The 17193-nt window shown below is 34.1% G+C and overlaps 1 protein-coding gene across 1 annotated transcript; it reads right to left on the bottom strand.

Moving 5' to 3' along the window:
• Positions 1-2481: 2481 nt before the first annotated feature.
• Positions 2482-16516, bottom strand: LOC126746142 (mutS protein homolog 5-like). The gene is made up of 13 exons (XM_050454267.1): positions 16277-16516; positions 11083-11305; positions 10801-11026; positions 10576-10746; positions 10314-10524; positions 10055-10256; positions 8310-8500; positions 8207-8252; positions 5930-6068; positions 5694-5872; positions 3972-4159; positions 3425-3695; positions 2482-2765 (listed from the first exon to the last, which is right to left on the bottom strand). Exons 1-13 carry the CDS (start codon positions 16493-16495, stop codon positions 2488-2490), a joined length of 2544 nt encoding a protein of 847 aa, XP_050310224.1. The 5' UTR covers positions 16496-16516; the 3' UTR covers positions 2482-2487.
• Between the last annotated feature and the right edge of the window lie 677 nt (positions 16517-17193).

The raw sequence follows: 17193 nt of genomic DNA, 5'->3' as shown, positions 1-17193 counted from the left end.
TGAATTATGAAAAATTAATTTGAAACGTTCTATTTCCTCTTCCTATTACAGAGATTCTTGCAATCAGAAATGCCACTTTTATAAAATGTTTCACCTTTGACCAAAACCAATCAATCCATCACTGTTTTTTAGGTTTAAATACTTTTTGTACCTCAGCCTTTCAGTCATAAACTGAACAATCTTCTCCAATTTTTAATTGTGTGTGGAATAATCTTTTATAATATTGATGTAGGTTTTCGAAGTGAGCAATAGTGGGACATTTTTTCCTATCTGAGCCAAATACTCGGTATTCTTTTTGCCCCCTGTGGGCATTATTCTATGTAACCGCCAAACCGTCCGTTCGGAGTTTGCCAACAATATGGAACCGACAAGTCAGACTTATTTATCGGGTACATATTATACCGGATGGTGTGCACAGCATAATACGACATAGAAAATCCCCATGTAAATTTGAAGGGGGTAAAATATAGGCTTTTCCATAATCTCCGTTAATTTTAAAGAAGTTGTAATGGAAAATTTTAAAGAAATGGGTAAAACAAGGCCACAGAACAAATTTGGATGATTTGTGTTAATTAATTTGTGGATGCTTGCCTTACCAAGATTTAAAAAAAATTCTTTAGAACTTTCTTTTCAAGTTAACAAGTGAGCACATATTTGACCTACTTTAAATTTATATGCGATATCCCATAACTTAAGAGGATGCAACACTCAGTATTTGATCGCCTTATTGCATATAAAAAAATCAAATAATTAATAAAATGCTTTACTTGTGATCAAATACAGTTTCGGTTAAATATTTTAGTTAACTATTTTTTCTGCTTCGTGTCCCCTATTGACTGTCCTTTTAAAGCACATGCATTTAAATAATGCGGAGCTTTTTTCATGTGAACTTTTCCACCTTTGGAGGGTCTTCCTAATAATCTTCTTTTTCCAGTAATGGTAGTTTTTAGGCGACTTATAGCTGTTGGCTGTTTTTTTAGTACCCCTTCTGGTGATTATTTTCTTTTTACAAAAACTCGGCAATTGTCCTTTATCTTAAATGAAGTGTGAAGTCCGCTCAGCAAAGCAGGACTTCTTTTCCATATTTGTTGGCATTATCGAGATAGGCTGTCACTCCTGGAAGAAAATTAATAGGGTCATCAGTTAAATTCTTAAAAATATGATCTATGTGTTGCTTCCACCTCGCTTCAAGCTCTTCAATTATCTCTGATGTAGTGGAGTCGGATGTATGTTGATCAACGGCTTTGTGAGAATCATCTACATTGTTGTCGCTATTGGTTTCAATGGTTTCAGCCCTATTACTTTTATTAGAATTTAAATTTAGTCTCTGCTCATCATGCAAAAGTGGTAAAAACATTTCTTCATTTGCTCTAGTTCCAGTTGCTAATTCAAATAGAGAAAGTTTGTTTTGGTGTGATACTGTATTAATCGTGAACAGGATATTATATTTTGAAATTACTGCTGCCTGATGCTTGCAGTGTATACCGTTATGCCCAATAACACATGTACACTTGCAAAAAATCATACCGACAGTGTAAAATATCTCAGGATTTGAAAGACTTGTAACTCTCTTGAACGACCTTGCAAACCCTGCCTAAAACAATGTTTAGTATTCTTTGCGTATAATACCATTCTAAGCCAGTGCAAATAAAATCGGTTAGCTGAGGCAAAAGCTTTTGTCCTTTCGAGTGGAATATCTTATAGAAGTCTAAACATAACTTCTGCGTAATTGTTCGTATCTGATCCTCTTAATGGCAAATTTTTTCGGTAACATATTGACCAGTTATGTATATAAATAAACATTTTTTCGACATATTAACGAAATTTGGTGTATTTACATTGTAAATAAAAAAATTTCTTTGCTTCTTCTAGATCGCTCTCCGATCTAGCATACACCAGTTTTCGAAACATTTGATAAAAATGTTGCTTTTCAGATTTAGGCACATCATTCTTTGACATATTTAGCCAACGCCAGGATGCTTTGAGGACATGAAAAACACACCAAAGCAACTTAGAACTTGGAAAGTGTTTTTGCAGTACTTTTTTTTCATTGAGGTCGTCATCTGTCATTATAACTTTAGGTTGTAACTGATCAGGGATGATATCAAGAAGAGCTTTAACCAATGCGTCAAATACCTCACTTTTTTGGCTGCTGCTAAGAACGCAGGCAATTGCATTTTCAATTACATTTTATTATGCATTCCACCTAATCTCTACTAGAAAGAAGGGAAGAACTGTCCGAAAGTAAAGAATTTTTCAACTCTATAATCTAAAAATGAAAAAACTACTTGGCAAAAAGCTCATACATATTTATCTCTTTTTTTTTATTGTTAACTCGTTCTGCAGAAGCCAATATTTAATGTTTTCTGGTGTCCTTAGTATCCCAAAACATGACAATTGAAAACAAACCTTTTCGAACGAACTATCATATATTTATCCAAACAAACAAAACTGAACTTCTGAAAATTTCTAAAAAAAAAATAACCACTAATGACTAAAATCCGAAGATTCCGCCGAAGAAACCATCTCAACAGTCTCAAATGCGGGAGCGTCGCGACTTTCCTGCAGAATGGTCGGTTCAAATGAGGTTTGACCGTCATCCTCAAAATCCGCATTTAAAAGATGCCGCTGAATTTTCTCGGACACTTCTGGTATGGCGATCGGTTTATTATGCTGCAAACAGTCGAAATAATATTTGCTTCGCTTTATAAGACTTGAACTGACAATGGTGGAGGCCACGTCAAAGGCGAAACTACTGGAAACTCCTAAAAATTAGTTGTTTTTTATTGTGTGTTAGAATTATTAAAAAAAGGCAAGTTTCCAGCATCAGCATCTACCAACAGTCAAAAGATTGTGCACCAAAACACCCCTTGATGAACTTTGACCGAATGTTCACGTAAAATTTAATAATGTTTTACATTATCTGTGTAAATTCCAGAATCATTTACAGAATGATCTGAGCAATTTGAATGGTACTCTTTTTTTGAAGTTGTGATAGATTAATGTTCAATTTTCATGTTACTATTATATGAAAAACCCAGAATTCACAAACACATTTTACCTTGAAACCCCTCTTCAAAACTCCTCCATTGTGGTGTAAAGTAGATGTTCAAAAAAATTAATGAATCCTAAGTTATGTTCAATTATATCTGCTGATGAATCAAAGTTTGGCTGACGAAATCCTCTGATTCAAAGAATTTTTAAAGGAACGTTCATATATGAACACATTGGGTAAGAAATGCTATTTCTTGCTCCCAAACTGTTTCAATTATTTTTTAACAAATATCCTTAAAATTCATGAAATTTTTACATAAACATTCCCTGGATGTTCAGAACATATAAACATCCATAGAACTTTGTCATTGTGTTCCCTATGCTATCAGGGATAGTTTGATACAATTAATTCTCATACATTCTTACATACCTTTTGACATTTTGTACAAGAAACAAAAATGTCCATTCTCCACCACATGCTCCATCTTCATATACTCCAAATAAGGGGTTTCCGGTAACAAGGTGGCGATCCTTTGTAAATGAGTGGAGACCAATATGTGTGGACATTGATCTTTTTTCAATAGGAACGATTTTAAAAAAGCTGCTAGTAAAATAATGCCATCTTTATCGACTGTGCCTTTACCAAACTCGTCTAAAATGATTAGGGAGCTTGGGGAGTTATAGAAGAAGGCTTGAGAAGTCTAAAAATGCATAGAAATGTTATAAAAAATCAATTTTATTGCATAAAACCAGCTTCTTGCTTGTTAAGGAAAAAAGTAAATGGAAATATGTCGCTGAACAAGTACGAACGCGTTTTTTTTTAAATAATTTCTCTCCCTCAAGAAATATTCTCCAGTAGCACAAAAATTTGGAAAAATTGACAACCAAATAGGGACATTTTTTAAAAGGTGAATAAAACAACGTTATTTAAAGCAAGAGATGATATGATTTCACTGACATAATTAGATAGTACTCACTTGTGCTATATCAGTCATAAACGATGATAATCTGACTACAGCCGCGTCATTTGTATGCAATCTGCAATGCATGCTGCTCACTAGCCCGATATCTGCTTTCTTAGCTGGTACATAACAGCCCACGTGTGCCAAATAAATTGTGAGAAATATTTGTTTAAGGAAAATGCTTTTTCCACTACCGTTGGGCCCTTAAAAAGAGTATATGTTATAAAAAAAGCGTTATTTGGTGAATAAATCGTTAGTAACTCGACGTCTACTCAATTGGGTACCAAAGCATCCCATATTTTAGCCCGCGATATATTGAGTACGCGAATTAATTCCATTTAGATTCCCGTAGATCGCGAGCTCTGTGTCCTACACAGAGAGGAGGAGGAAATAGTAAATCCTATTTACTATTTTCAAATTCAAAGTTTTATTGTCCAACAGTAAACAAATCCTAATAAGAGTTTATCTAATTATTGAATTATCGTCTATCGATATTTCCTTTTTCCAGGTTAGGATAAGTGATGCTCATTCTCCTGATATAATACGAGCTCCTCGTCTCCAAGTATCATCAATTATGGTGGTTAGGGTAACTTGAACGTTTTTTTTTTAAACTCGTTGGCAATGCCAATTACCATTGACTAAGTTTTTCCAGATTTGATAACTTTCTCCAAGTCATATCTTCCTCCGGTATCATCTTAAAGGCTCAGGTTTGGCCCCTAGTACTGTTTTTATTATCTTCGGATCTAATGCCCTAATTAATGCATCTACGAGCATCGATGGATGTGCTAGTAGTGAGTGCCTCGTTCTGTTCCCTCATTTAAAACCTTCAAGTAGTCCATTCAGTTCTGACACTGACTTTTCAATTAACCTCTTCATAATCTTTTTTTTCCTCATATCCACTTGGTATTGCTCAATGTTGATAATTCTTGCAGTATAACAACAGCATCTGCTCTACACTACTCTCAGTCAGATCAAACTAACAAGATGTTGTATCATCATGAAAACCCTTCTCTTTGATGGTTTATTGACGAACTACGTCTTATTTTGCCAATTTAATCTGTACTTTTTGAATTCTCTTTTTAAGCGTGTGTCTACTTTTCCTATCAATTTTTAACTTCTCTTCCAATTCTTTTCAAGAATTCTATTCCTATTTTTCCTCAGATTTGGAGCAATTTTCCATTAACCCATGCAATAATATCCTGGTTAGTTTCGGTATCAATAAAATGCGAATTAACTCCACAAATTTATTACAATTAAAACACTTTACCTATTTTAACACTTATATTACTAAATTGACAATGTACTTCAACAATTTAATTGAACGATTTAAATTACGCGGCAATTTATGTGAGACTGACTTTAAGCCAATCAGAATCTTAAATATTCGACTAATCGAGGTTGGAGTATTCTGCCAGTGGCGGACTAGCTACACAAAGGTTTTTTCATAAAAATACCCCTCTAGCTTTTACCTGATTGGTTGTAGAGCTGTGTCTCAATGAGGTAAATTGTAGGGAATTTTATCCGCTACAATTTTGGTTTTTTTGTAGGATTCAAAAAAGTCTTAAATCCTTATAATCTCCCCTTCTAGCTTCTACTTTTGTCGCAGCAATGTGTTCCAAGGCGATAAATTGTAGAGAATTCGAAAAATCTATGCGAGTTTTCGAAAAATTAGAACGGTTCTAATGATATATGCAAAAAAGCGTATTTTTTTTGCAAAAAAGTACATTTAATACTAACCTGTAATAACTTTGACGCAACTATGTGTCCCCCCCGAAAAATAATCGTTAGTTTCGAAACTTGTTAATATTCTCTCTAATAGCGGATGTCGGCACTCTTGAATTTCATGTACCCTTTGCTCGTTCAAGTTGGGTTTCACGTAGTTGTTTTGTTGTGATACTTTTGACATCGCTATTAAACTGTAAGAATTTAATATCGATTAATAAATGGTTAATTGTGGGATATTATGTAATTACCAATCTAGAAGGGCGACAATTTTGAGGGCATCACGAATGTCTTTATTGTATTTCGTTGTAAGGGCCGAGAGACGTCTTAAGATTCGATTTTCATGGTCGATAATTTCGGCGTTTATGTCACCCAATCTTCTGTCGAGATCTAAAGGAAAATATACATAATTAAATTGTTTTTTTACGTTTAAATTATAATTAGTTTAAAAAGTGTGGTATTCTGCTTTAAGGAAGAAGGTGAGGGCTTTCAGGCTCCGCCATGTAAAATTAAAATACTTAAAAATTGAAAGGTAATAAGAAAATGAATATATTTACCCAGGAAGGAAATTAAGAATGCTGTAAGCCTTTATTTCTTTTTTACTCCTTAATTACTATTGTCCCTGCTTTCCTTTAATTTTCTTAATGAGTTATTTTTAACAATTTCTCATTAGTATTTTGTTATTTTTTACATGGATTAAAAGAGCTTTTATGACATTCTTATAAGAAACATAGCTGTAATTTAAGCAATATAGTAGCTAATTTAAAAAATATGAACTTTGGAATAATTTAATGTGAAGTTATTCCCTTTTTTAAATAAATGATCCGTTCGGTATAAAAGAATCCTAAAATTTTGATTTTAATTCTAAGGCAAAATATTTTTTTTGCTAATTTTTGAATGTAATTTTTTTAAAAAAGATTTAAAAAAATAATAGAAATGGCAAAAGGACTCAATTAAAAAAATTGCATTTTTAGTGAGAATTGCAAACACCTAAATTAATTAAATGCGAAATAAGACACGAAATATTTAAGAAACTTTAAAAAATCTTGAAATTTTTAGATTTTTCATTTGTTGCATTTAGAATTTTGTTTTTAGAGGACTTTTTGAAAAAAAAAAGGATTAAAAAAATATAGGAAATTTTAAAAGTTGTATGATTATTTGTTTGTTTTTTTTTTTAAATTTAAGCAGGAAAGATCATGAATTTAAATTCGAAACAAGTAAAAGTTGAACTTGATATTCAACAAAAATTTTGGAATTTTAAAAATTTTAGTTAGAATAAAAACATTGATTAAAAAATAAATTTAATTATGAAATATTTTAGTTCTAGTGAACATTTTGAAAAGTTATAAACTGTTTATTTTTTATGATTTTTGTGTATGAATTTTGACTTTGACTATGAATTTTTAATTTTTTTTGTTTAGATGTATATAATTTTTTTTTAATTTAAATTAGGGATACTTGAATTTAAAATAAGAAAATAAAGAAAAAAACCTTGATATTTCTTGAATTTTTATATATTTTTTATATGTTAATTAACGACCCCTTCTATATAAAAAAAAATATTTTATATATTTAGTAAATTTTTAAGGCAAATATTTATTTTTGTTACTTTTTGTATCCAAATTTTTATTTTGACGTTGAATTTTTAGGTATTTTGTTGCATTTAAAACTTTCTGGGGATTTTTTCCAAAAATCAAAAAATAAGAAAAGGAAAGGAAACGTATGCAGGCCTTGTGAATCCAAAAATTAATTTTTCAAAGTTTGATTATTTATGTTTTTTTTTCATTTAAATTAACAAGAATCTTGAATTTAAATTCGACATAAGAACTAAATATTAAAGAACTATTTTGGAAAATCTTGGAATTTTAAAAATTTGAATTAGAATAAAATTATTGAATTAGAAAGAAATTTAAAAAAAAAATTGGGGTTTATAGGTTTCACCATTTTTTTTAGGTAAACTTTTTTTTTTTTGTTGTTTTGTTGTTTTATAGTTGGAACACATAAAGTAAGTGGAGAATGTCTATAGATTTAGCAAAAAGCTATCACTTAACACAAATAAAACAAAGTATAGGTGCTATAGTGTCAATCCTTATTACAACTATTATATTATATGGAATGAGTCACGAAGGGAGAAAACATCAAATATTGCAAGCAATCATGCAAAGAAACGGAAAAAAGAAGGAGATGAAAGTCTTGGGTGAAAAACTTAAAAGAGTAGAAGAATCGCTCTAATCAAATTACGCAACTATATGCATAAGTCCTAAGATTGTTAAATGATCTTTATTTTAATTATTATAGGGGTTATCTAGGGTGAAGAAAGCAAGACTAAGTTTACGCTATTTCATCTTTTGATTCAAAATAACGTTTCAAATATAAGTTCTAAAACACCAATAAAATATTCGGCAAAACATTATTTTTCTCCTTATATTATGTTCCACATAAACTAATATAGCTAAATAAGAAACTAAGCAAATCACAATAAATAAAACGTAGATCTATAAAACACTAAACTCGTTTTAACAACTTACCGATGCAAAGAGGATTCTTGTAATGAATAACGCCACCAATAGAAAACTAAAAAAGAACATAGTTAAATTTAATACGAAACAATTACTTTTTCTTAAAACTTACCATAAACTGATACCCCAAATCTTGCAAATGGTCGGGATCGCAGTCCTCTTGCCACTCTTTGATCGCCATAAGATGACCCATCTCTGGCAAATAAACGATTTTACATTCGTTTATGTACGAGGGCAAATCGTCTACTGCGAATCTTGCTGCGGCAGTCACGTGTTTCACTACATCCCTTTCTCGAAGAAGTTCTTAAATAAATCCATAAAAATATTAGCATAATATATACAGGTTGTGTAAAAGTTTTAGATAAACTACAAACTACTGTATTACTAATAACTATAAATATCATTTTTATATGTGGTCGAGTGCTCCCTAGGGGTGGGGAGCATTTGACTATTTGTAAAGCTTTATTTTTAATTTTTACCGTTAAGGAGTTTTTTTTTTAATTTTGGGTTATAATTATTTGAACAATACTATGATCTACCCATCAAGACTTTTTGTTTTACAAATATGCATTTACCAAATTTTTATATGCTAAAACCGTTTTGAAGTGTAGTGCTCTCCTTCCCCTACTCAATCCCAAAACAAAGTTTTTTAAGAATATCTTTATTAATGGTAAAAAAATACTAGTGGGTTGTCCGATCATTGTAGTTAAAAAGTTTATAATAAAACAAACTAGGGGTTTCTAAAAAAAACTTACTAGTAGCTTATAATCCATGGAAGCTAATTCAAAGCGTATGAAGGAAGTAACTAGCGTTTGGTAAAATAAATACTAGTAGGTTGTCGGATCTTCTTTGTGGTCAAAATAAGAAGTTTATGATAAAACAAACTAGAGGCTTCTAAAAAAGAATACTAGTAGTTCATCGTACATAGAAGATAATTCAGTGTCTGAAGAGCAAAACTAGCGGTTGCTAAAAAAATACTATACTAGTGATATGTAATCCTTAAAGTTTAAATATGAAATTTGCCATGAAACAACTAAGGGTTTCTAAAAAAGTTACTAGCGAATTTTTTCAAGAATTGCAAATATTTACTAAGGAATCCAGCAAAAAAATACCCCAACCAAAACTGCTATAACTACTAAAATATTTAACCCAAAAGCATGGTTTGATTTTCAGATATCCCGTCATATTAATGTAGAAAATTATGCAAAAATTATATGTGGGTCCTAAGTTATGGCCAGAAATCTTAACGTCGTTGCAATATAGGTTTGAAAGTTTTAGATTTCGAGGCTCCAGATCATTGGTTTATAAAATTGGTTAACTCAGAATAATTTATATATAATATTTATTTAATTTAAAACCTTTTGAAAAGAGTCTTACTATTTGGTGAAAATATTTGCAAGAATAGTGAGAATTTGCTAAGAAGATTTTGTAAAAAAATTTTTTAATTAAAACTGCTCTAACTTGGGTAGTCTTTCTTTAACCTAGAACATCGTTCTTACCCTCAAATCCATCATGAGGTTACCTCTATATTAAGGTAAGAAATAAGAAAATATTTCGAGTGGCTCTTTTTAGTTAAGTTATACTCAAAACTGTCCATTAATAAATAAAAATTTTAATGTTGCAATATGTACCTCAAAATAAGAGTCTTTTAATCCGCAAAATTGCCTTAATTCAAAAATTCTGTGAAATACAAAAGAATTCCTTACATGAAATTATTAGGGAAGAAATACTCCTCATTAGCCTCAAACCCCTATAACTATAACGTGAAATTATTCATAAAAAATCTGCGTTCTAACCAAACTTTCATCGTATATTCCCTAAACTATAAAGAAGCAATTATAGAAAGACTTGTCTTACTTGCATCCAATTCCACATCCAATCCGAACTTAATAACTGGACGCCCTTTCTTGCTGCCAGCATTAAAATCCAAAGCGTTTGCAATTGATTCTTGTAGCCTCAGTAAGTTTTCTGTTATGCAGCAGTTAAGCTCTTGAAAAAGCTCTGATTGCTCGCGATAACTCCTACTTATATCGTTAATAAAAATTGTGTGGTAGATCATCTAAAAATGAACATTCTTATATATGATACGTTACTCTTATGAAAAATATTTCATTACTTTATGCAGTTTGAACCAGTCTTTATTGGTCGCCCGTTCGTTTTGAATTTTGGCCAAAATCAAACCCACATAAGCGACATTTTTAAACTGCTTAATATTGTCCTGAATATTCGCTATAATATCCATATTGGACGGATTTAAGGCGAACGTTAAGAAACTCAGTCGCTTCTCAAGTTCCTTTTTGTCATTTATAGGCGACAAAAGAATATTTCTATAAAAAAATTAAAATTACTAAACTATTAGACAAAATTTAAATAAGTACCTTAACTGCGCCTGTCCCATTTTAGACTTACAAGCATAAACGAAGAATTTATATAGGCTGAGTCCCTCCCTGTGGCTAGAATCTCCCCTTTTAAATCCAGCATCGTGTGCCTTGGGTGAGAAGATGTGTAAGGCCTTAAAACTGGCATGATCTATCAGTACGTGATTTCGTCTAAAACGGTATGATTAAATAGATTTGGATAATTTAGGCTGTAAGATACCATACAAAGTGACTTGCTGTATATGCAAAACTACAGCTTCATGATGGTCCACCCCAAACATTGACCAATGCTTCTCCAAATACTTATATATAGCCCCTAAAGCTTGAACTGATAACCTGTGGTTCATATTGATTACAGAGCGCACATAAACTTCTTGCTTAACATCTGTATTCTCTAAACTGTTAGAAGCTACATCAATGTTTGTGACTATTGTCTTGCAAGCTTCGTAGGCTAAAAGTCGCTTTTTATTATCATATATAACAGTTGCAATCCTCAATATTTCTTACAAAACTCCTTAAGAGAAACCAAATAAAAGTTTTCAGGCAATCTGGTGATGCTGGTGCTATTGGTGGTATCGGAATCAGAAGTGAATAATTCTATGGAGGTCTTAACGAATTCTTCGGAGGGGTTGCCGAAGGTCAGTATGTGCTTTGGAGCTACTTCTCGGATTAAAGTGGCTGTCATTATGTAACGGGGACTTAGCTCGGGCATCTCTTCGTAAACGTTAAGCTAACAAATCATTTGTCATAAATATTAGTGGCGAGGAAAATCTGTGATGAGATAAGAATGTGATTTAATAATGTATGAAGTTATTAAAGATATTGAATCCTTAATTCATTTAAGTCAGCTTCGTGACATCCATTAGCATCGTCTTTACGACTCAGTTCTTCACCATTGACATTACAATAGCAGAAGCGTATTGCATTCATTGAAGGTCCTTTCTATTGAATGATTCCTGATGACAATCTATTAACTTAAATTCTAAATAACTAGAGAAAAATAACTTTAGTTTTCAAATTTCGTATAAAAAATTGAATTGGGTACTATTTCCCCCAACTGAAAGCCGCTATTGAAATTTAAACCAAAATAAAAGAATGATAAAAATGAAAGGAGGGGGTAAAGTGCTTAGCAGGCCATGCTCGGTGGTCTTCCAGAAGTCATTCTCCTGGTGACGTTCACCGTTCACCAGAGGCGGATGGAAAATGTAAACGTAGTTGTATATTTAGTGTTATTTAGTGTGTATTACTTCGAGGTATGTACAGTTTTATATTTTTTTATTCTAGAGCATGCTTTTAATTTTTTGGACTATTTAGCATAATAATAGGAATTACTTTTGACGATTGGCTATGCATTTTCATAAAACTGAAATTTCTATATTTTGCAATTAGGTTTAAAATACGGGGTTAATTTCAATGGGTTGCTTTCTTTTATGATTTTATTCAAATAAAATTAAATTAAAGGGGTAAATTTATCCGCTAAATTCACATTTAGTGGATAAATTCACATTCATTCGACTTGTTGCCTAAAGATCCTCCTGATATTGAATCTTCTTTTGTTCTTTTAAGAGGTTATGTTTCAACGGTTTGGCAGTTATGGGAGTTTATTCGTTAAACTTGCATTTTAATCAGGTTTCATTTAAAGTGGATTTATTCGCTAAATTCAAACCAGAACAGTCTAAGGAGGTTAAATTAAAAATTAAAGTTCTAAATGGGCAAATATAGAAATTTAATAAACAAATTAGGAATGAAAACATCTTGTCGAACTTGCATTGTCTTATTTATTTAATGTAACACGACGTTTCGGTTCGTAAGTATCTCCAACCGTTATCAAGTGTAAACTGACAGCAAACTACTATTCTATAGGCTTATATACTAGATGTGTGCAGCGATGTGGAAAGGCAAGTCATCCGTAAAAAGAGTTGGGGAGAGGACACGCCTCTCTATAGATCCTACACTGTCCTGAGAGTAGAGGCTTCCAGATGTTGGGTACATCGACGCTTGGCTGGCTAAAGATCCCCTGATTCTGTGAAATGAATGAGAGACGAGAGATGCCAATGTCATTCCTGCTGGTCTACGCCTCAAAACCGCTATACCAGGTGGAAGATCAGAACGTATACTTGAACGTGCTAGTATGGAGCTGCTGCGATCTCAACTTAGACACCACCGTTGGAAGAAAGCACAAATAGAAATCGAATGCATTCAGCGATTCGAAAAAATCAAAGAAGTTACATTGGAGGAAGACTATCAACCAATCTTTGACAAAATAGACTTCGCTTGCCAGAAACTAAGAGTAAAGCTAAGAGCAGGCCACCTTTCAAAACTCCAAAACCTTAAATCCAGAGAAACCAACAGGACTCAACCAACACCAACCTCTAACCTCCCCGCCACCATCATTAATGTGTCAAAAAGAACCCTCACCGATGCTGAACAAAAGGTGTTAAGCAGAGAACTAAACTTCGCCATATCCTCAAAACCATCCTTTATAGACATAGTGTCTTCAGTAGAATCAATCCACCTACCAAGTCCTGAGGCCGATGAACTTCGACACGAGGTAAGGGTTGCTCTGGACTCACTTAAAAAACAGAAACCTTCGCAGAACATCAGCAAAGAAGAGGAATCAGCTCTCAGGAATCTCAAAAGTGAAAAGAACATCAAAATTCTTCCTGCAGATAAGGGCAATGCAACTGTGGTTATGGACCTGGAAACCTACGAAAACAAGGTTGAGGAAGTTTTGAACAAAGGCGAATACAGGCTACTATCTAAGGATCCGACGACAACCATAGAAGGTCGAATTTACAGAGCACTTAAGAAGTACTCCTCAACATTGTCGGATGCGGTACGCTCTAGGCTGATACCACATTATAGCAAACCTCCACACCTATACGGACTACCCAAGATTCATAAGGAGCAAATGCCTCTGCGGTCCATCACGAGCTCTAGAAATTCGCCGACATCAGAACTCTCGAAATTCCTTTTGGAGATCATTAGACCGATCCAGGGAAATGCAGCGTCTTTCGTGCGAAACTCTGCCCACTTTGTAGACCTTCTTGGAGGGATCGAAGTCGAGACCAATGACAGATTGGTGAGCTTTGATGTCGAAAGTCTCTACACTAATGTACCCATAGGAGAGTCTCTTAACATCATCCGAGACAAACTAAGCAAGGATGCAGCTTTCTCAACTCGGACCACACTGCCTCTGGATGGGGTGATGGAACTTTTGGAGATCTGTCTTCGTAATTCTTACTTTCAGGTCAAGGATAGATTCTACGCCCAAGACGAAGGACTTCCGATGGGTTCATCTCTTTCTTCAGTAATAGCGAACATCTTCATGGAATGGTTCGAGGAACATGCAATAGATGCCTCCCATTACAAACCCAAGCTCTGGCTTCGATATGTGGACGACACCTTCATCATCTGGGACAAAGAGGAAAAAGCACTTCAGAAGTTTCTGCTTCACCTCAACAACATCAGACCAACAATCAAGTTCACGATGGAGACAGAGAAGGACTCAGCTCTGCCTTTCCTAGATGTCCTCGTTAAAAAGGTCGGTGGAAATCTACGAACTTCAGTTTATAGGAAACCAACACACACGGGCCAGTATCTTCACTATGAGTCCAACCATCCTGCAACTACCAAAGTAGGCATCATAAGATCCCTCTACAATAGGGCTCGAACCATCTGTAGAAGCGACGAGGATCTCATCATCTCAAGACTGAAGTGGATACCATCTACAAAGACCTACAACAGAATGGATATCCAAAGAAGCTAATAAGTAGGACCATCCAAAGGACGCGTCCAAATCAAATCAGAGACGAGGCCACCACGACAACCAGACTTCTACCCATACCTTACATTAGGGGTACATCGGAACAAATCCGACGCATTGCCAGCAAGTACAATATTAGAACTGCCTTTAGATCTAGCACCACTATCAGAAGCGTGGTATCAAAGACCAAACCAGATGGCCTGTTGGATACCAAAAATTGCGTCTGCCAGATCCCATGTGAGTGCGGTGACTCATACATAGGTGAAACGAAGCGCCCCCTAGAAGTCAGAGCGAAGGAACATCGCAGCTGGACCCAAAGAGGAGAGGTTTCCAAATCCGGAATAGCAGAGCACGCGTGGCATAATGGACACAATATCCATTGGTCAGAAGCCAAGATTCTGCACAAGGAACAGCACTGGCGGAAGAGGAAGTTCGTAGAGGCAGTCTTCATTTCACAGAATCAGGGGATCTTCAGCCAGCCAAGCGTCGATGTACCCAACATCTGGAAGCCTCTACTCTCAGGACAATGTAGGATCTAGAGAGAGGCGTGCCCTCTCCCCAACTCTTTTCACGGATGCCTTGCCTTTCCACATCGCTGCACACATCTAGTATATAAGTCTATAGAATAGTTTGCTGTCAGTTTACACTTGATAACGGTTGGAGATACTTACCAACCGAAACGTCGTGTTACATTAAATAAATAAGACAATGCAAGTTCGACAAGATGTTTTCACTGCACCATTGTCTACCACCTTCAAAAACAAATTAGGAATCACTATGAATATATATCCAATATGGTCCAGAATTGCGCCAACAACCTATTTATTTATTTCTTATACAATATTGACCACTTAATTTTTGTCTGTTTTAATATTTAAATAGATTTTTTTCATTTACATTTAAATTTACAGCAAACACTCCAGGAAATTTTTAGGACAAGAGCTTTAGCTCGGAAAATCTTTAACCCAGAAGGACGTTTCGTCATGCCACATCCGTCCTCAGGAATTGCCAAAAATAAAAAATGTCTTTAAGCTCAAATGAAGCGTAAAAAGCAACTAAAAATCTTAAAAAACAAATAATTTTCCACTTGAAAAATAACGAGATACAAACGAATATACGAAGATACGAACGATAAAAGTCTGTTTTATCTCTCAATCTGCTTTTGCCCAAAGTAGCTCCTGCTTTTTCTCGGACCTCTCTCTCATATTTCGGAGCCAAACGATTACACGGCACGTAATGAGTGGGGGCCTGTCCATTCTATTACGTCAGTGCCGGTCATGCAAGAATCTGGTCACAGATCATACAGTACTGCCGTTTCCATCTGATGGAAAGTGACTGTATTGCACCTGAGACTGTGGATTACAATGGTTTTGTGAGCCTTAAAAATTTTAAGGCCGATTCTTTCCAATTTTTTGAAAGGTGTGACTTTTCCACGAGGCCAATGTCTCTCCGTTGAATGAGAAAAATGCTCCTTTTTAAAGCATTTAACTTGCGTTATATTAGATGAAGATACGGTAAGAAGTGACATCAGTGGTTCAAAGCACACAAAATTGTGAATTGCACTTTTTTTTAAGCCTTAGCTATTGTCTTACAGCCTTGACGTTTGCAAGAGTTGCAATGCTGACGTCATAGTATATTAGTGATTTGCACAGACAATCTAACAATGCGCAAGTCGTAAATGTATTCCAAGGTCATGGCGCACGTGCGCCTTGATATAAACATGACGTAATGACGCCATTAAGATGTCACTTTGTCAAAAAAAAGTGTTTTTTCTCAATTACAGGCAAGATTGTTCTTTTATAGGAATTTCTTATGTCTTATATAACTATTTTACTATAGCTTTATCGATATTAAAATTGCGCGATAATAATTTCAATTTAAAATTGAATAATATGAGATTCACATTATCTACTGAATAAGAATTTATTTACTTACAGTTTTTTCTGCAAAATTATAATAAGCCGCGCCAAGAAATCCGTTTTTATAGAGCAAACACAAAAAATTTGAATCATTATAGTCGTTATTATCTCGGACGCTTTCGTTCCTGTTGCTTTCTAAGCTATTAGACGGAGATGAGACGTTCCCCGGTTTTTGTCTTATATCAAAAACGTTCCTTATATTATTTGGATTTACGTTTCTTATGTTGTTATCCATATTGTACGTTTACTCGTAAATATATTTCTTTCCGAAAATGGATTAAAATTTCCAAAAATTGCGCTAAGTATAACGAAAGTTGCCAAACATCAGTTGTCACCCGAATGACAAGTGACAACTGACAAGCATCTTTGTTCAGATACGGACATGAACTCTAGAATCTCAGGTCGTTCAACGCCTATGTTGAGCTGTGTAGATAGAGAAAGTAAACATCGAAGAAGAGTTAATTACATATATTAAGTCCAGTGCAACGATATATTAGAATGGTGACCCGTCAAAACACCAGCATTTTACTTCTCAGACAATGTAAATAGAAGGTGGATGACATTGTTTGGCAGGTGGAATGCTGGTGTTTTGACGGATGACCATTCTAATATATCGTTGCACTGGACTTTACCAGAGGGCATCATATCTACGGGGTGACTACAGTGCACCCTTCGCAGACATTGGAACTATTTGAAACATAAATATGAATAATCGATATTACCAGGTAGTTACAATACCGAGTTAGTCATGTCAAGAAAAATGCGGGATATTTGAATTCAGTAAATTTAAAGCCTGCAGATACTACATATTCATGACTAATATATATCTCGCAAGAATTATTAAAAATAAGGAAAAGGTTATATTAAGAGAAAATATGTGCATAATAGGACAAAACCAGTTTTCAAATTTTTCCGAGCACGTTATAAAAACAT

The sequence above is a fragment of the Anthonomus grandis genome, chromosome 17, assembly GCF_022605725.1.
Source record: "Anthonomus grandis grandis chromosome 17, icAntGran1.3, whole genome shotgun sequence".
NCBI classification, from domain to species: Eukaryota; Metazoa; Arthropoda; class Insecta; order Coleoptera; family Curculionidae; genus Anthonomus; species Anthonomus grandis.
Note: the sequence above shows the minus strand (reverse complement) of the source record. Positions and strands in the feature narration are given on the sequence as shown.

Bases quoted from the DNA above. Each gene is read 5' to 3' on its own strand.
- LOC126746142 (XM_050454267.1), bottom strand. From the start codon at position 16,495: ATGGATAACAACATAAGAAACGTAAATCCAAATAATATAAGGAACGTT. The intron at 8,501-10,054 runs GTAAGACAAGTC...GATTTATTTAAG, and splicing joins GGATGTGGAATTGGATGCAA to AACTTCTTCGAGAAAGGGAT. The intron at 4,160-5,693 runs GTTAGTATTAAA...ACTCTTTTTAAG, and splicing joins TTGCGTCAAAGTTATTACAG to GGCCCAACGGTAGTGGAAAA.